Source organism: Austrofundulus limnaeus, unplaced genomic scaffold (assembly GCF_001266775.1).
Source record: "Austrofundulus limnaeus strain Quisiro unplaced genomic scaffold, Austrofundulus_limnaeus-1.0 Scaffold84, whole genome shotgun sequence".
Lineage (NCBI taxonomy): Eukaryota > Metazoa > Chordata > Actinopteri > Cyprinodontiformes > Rivulidae > Austrofundulus > Austrofundulus limnaeus.
Window position 1 is genome coordinate 616,131 of NW_013952486.1, and position 2,660 is coordinate 618,790.

At 35.2% G+C, this 2,660-nt stretch overlaps 1 protein-coding gene across 2 annotated transcripts in view; it reads right to left on the reverse strand.

Moving 5' to 3' along the window:
* Positions 1-2,660, reverse strand: part of cenatac (centrosomal AT-AC splicing factor) — a 7,923-nt gene that overhangs the window by 2,440 nt on the left and 2,823 nt on the right. For both annotated transcript variants that reach the window (XM_014011728.1, XM_014011727.1), the window contains exons 4-8: positions 2,400-2,466; positions 2,135-2,197; positions 874-944; positions 639-753; positions 510-540 (exon numbers count right to left, since the gene is read on the reverse strand). In XM_014011728.1, coding sequence (XP_013867182.1) covers positions 510-540; positions 639-753; positions 874-944; positions 2,135-2,197; positions 2,400-2,466 — 347 coding nt within the window. The remainder of the gene's footprint in view (positions 1-509; positions 541-638; positions 754-873; positions 945-2,134; positions 2,198-2,399; positions 2,467-2,660) is intronic.

Consider the following 2,660-nt stretch of genomic DNA (forward strand, 5'->3'; position numbering starts at 1 on the left):
ACATCTGATGAAAATTTCATGTCATTAGCACCTCTAGTAATATATTTACTGAGAAAAATGGTGACGTGTTCAATACTTATTTTACCCGCTGTACGTCAATTCTTAGAGAAGCCAAATGAACTCCGAAATATTTAAAGTACACAATGTGAAATTAGAATACATTTTATTAGCTTGATGCTTCCTTTAATACAAAATTGAGATCCATTTCTGTTCTCTTCAGTATAAGATGTTTCAACTTACTGACACAACCTGTGTGCGCATGAACTCCAGTACAGCTAGTGAAAAACAGTGGGTCCTCACAATAAACCAAAATAAATCCACACACACACTCATTATTAATCCTCCAAGCAATAAAGAAAAGATTTTCAACCTAATAACTGACAGTTGATGTCTGAATTACCAACTAAACGTTTAGATTTTATTCTTGTTGTCGACAGTTTTTTTAACTCGCTGTATGTCGATGTAAAATCAGCTGTTTTATTTTAAATGTGCTAAATAAAGTCAAATACCTGTATGAACATTTCCACAGGTTGATGAATCCTGTAACAGAACAAACAAGTTTTCAAGTCTGTTTAAAAACAAACAAAAAAAAAACTGATTACTTATTGACCCTCACTTAACGACAGCCGTCAGCGTACCTGATAACCTATGAATGTCAGCTCCTGTCCAACTGCAGCCTGTGGCACCTCAACCACCGAATCAACRAAGACGCTCCTCACTGGCTGGTCTGATCCTTCAGATTGAAACTGACATCTTTTTTCCCCCAAAAAATGAATAAAACATAAACACACACAAAAAATAAAAAAACAGAATAAAATCACTTTTAGCAGGGTGAATGAGATCATAAGAAATGTTCCCGWAAGAGTTTGTTACCTGGCAGAAATGTCAGCAGACAGGCTGCTGCTGCTGCTGGGTCCATTGGACACTTCCAGTTCTTCATTACGCTGATATTGATTCAGGAAAAGCCAACAGTGGTTCACAGAGGAAGTCTGACATCTATTCATGCTTCACTTCAGCTTTTATCATCACAGTCCCCTCACAATGTTGTGCCCCCATTTGTTAGAGAAAACCCTCTCTTCAAGCCTTTTCTCTTGGCATTACACTTAAACAATGGCTTCAGTTATTATTATTTTATCAACCTAKCCTTTTTACTCCAAGAGACAGAATCTGAAAACTACTATCTGTCCATTTATTTATTTTTCTTTGCCCAGGATTTTCGTGGAAAACTGTACAAGGATTTTGTACAAGCTGGCCTTGTGCTGAGGCTTTGTTAGAAGTAATAATAGGAGGTGGATCTTAGGGCTTTTACATATGAATGTTTTGTGAATAAATGTTTTTTTTTTCTTGGAAAAGGGAGATTTGAATTTCATTAAAACAAGAAAGATTTGACAGGAAATGACTAACATTTACTGTCMAATGTTTGGTTTTCTACTCAGCTGTTATAAATCTTAAACATTCTTTAAATTCATTTAAATTAATCTTTTTGACGCTACTGACCATCTATTAGCCTACCAGCTAAATGGGTCACTTTAAACAAACTAGTGGTCTGGACATTTCTTTTTTTCCTCATTTTTATCCTTTTCTTCTAGTTAAGTTGATTAGAGTTGGATAATATTTACAGCACCTGAATGTTGAGTTGTTTTTTTGTTTTTAATGCAGTTAATAATTTACCTCCAATAAAAATGAACTGTACTGCAAATATGACACTGAGCAACAGGAAACATTTTTAGTCAAATGACTCACAGAAAAAGTGATTTGTTGCTACCTGGCAACATAAGCACTACACAGATTCACATCTGTGTCAAAAGCCCCYGACTGGAGCTGCGTGCAGCATTGCYAGTGGTGCTTGCATTTTAAATTTTATCATTAATTGCTAAAATACAATTAACTTAGGAATATAAATAATTTGGAAAAGGATCTCGAGATGAATTTTCCCCAAAGAACCCTTGTAGGAGTTGATTTAGGCAACAGAAGAGTACCTAAATTATAGTACAGTTGTTGCTAAATTACTTACAGTCAGTCACTAAGATGAAAAATAAATGGGCTATTCATTTTACAGTAAAAAAAACAAAGAAAAAACAAACAGTCATGGTCACAGTGATGGATACTGCCACTGCATCTTTGGAAAACAAACCTCTAAAAGGGACTGAAAGACCTCCTGCCGATGTTTTTCCTGAGCTCGGATAAAGTCAGCTTGCTGTTGTCATCCAGAGACAAAACAAGAAAAAAATTGCATCCTTTAGAAAATCTCAGTTGTGTGTCCTTATTATTGTGGCACTGTACACAAATTGTATGTCATCACATAACAATAAATGCATACATGATAGCACATGGCTTTGCAGCTTTAATTTGCTTCCATCAAACTAAATGTGAAGTTCAACAGAAATATGTTTCATTACCTCTTTAATGTGTTCGTCCTCTTTCTCCACGAATGACTCCAAAACTTTTTCTACTTCAGCTTTAAACCTAAAGGCACAAATAAACAACAATTAAAGCACGTCATTTCCTTTCATTCTTTTACAAATGTTACACCTTTTTGGCTCATTGGGCCTTATGCAAGAACATGTTCGTATTCTTATCCTAAATTTCTTTTACTTTTGTTCGTACAAAGGGTTCGTACGAACATGTCACGTCAGATTCAACAAACTCTTCTATCTTCA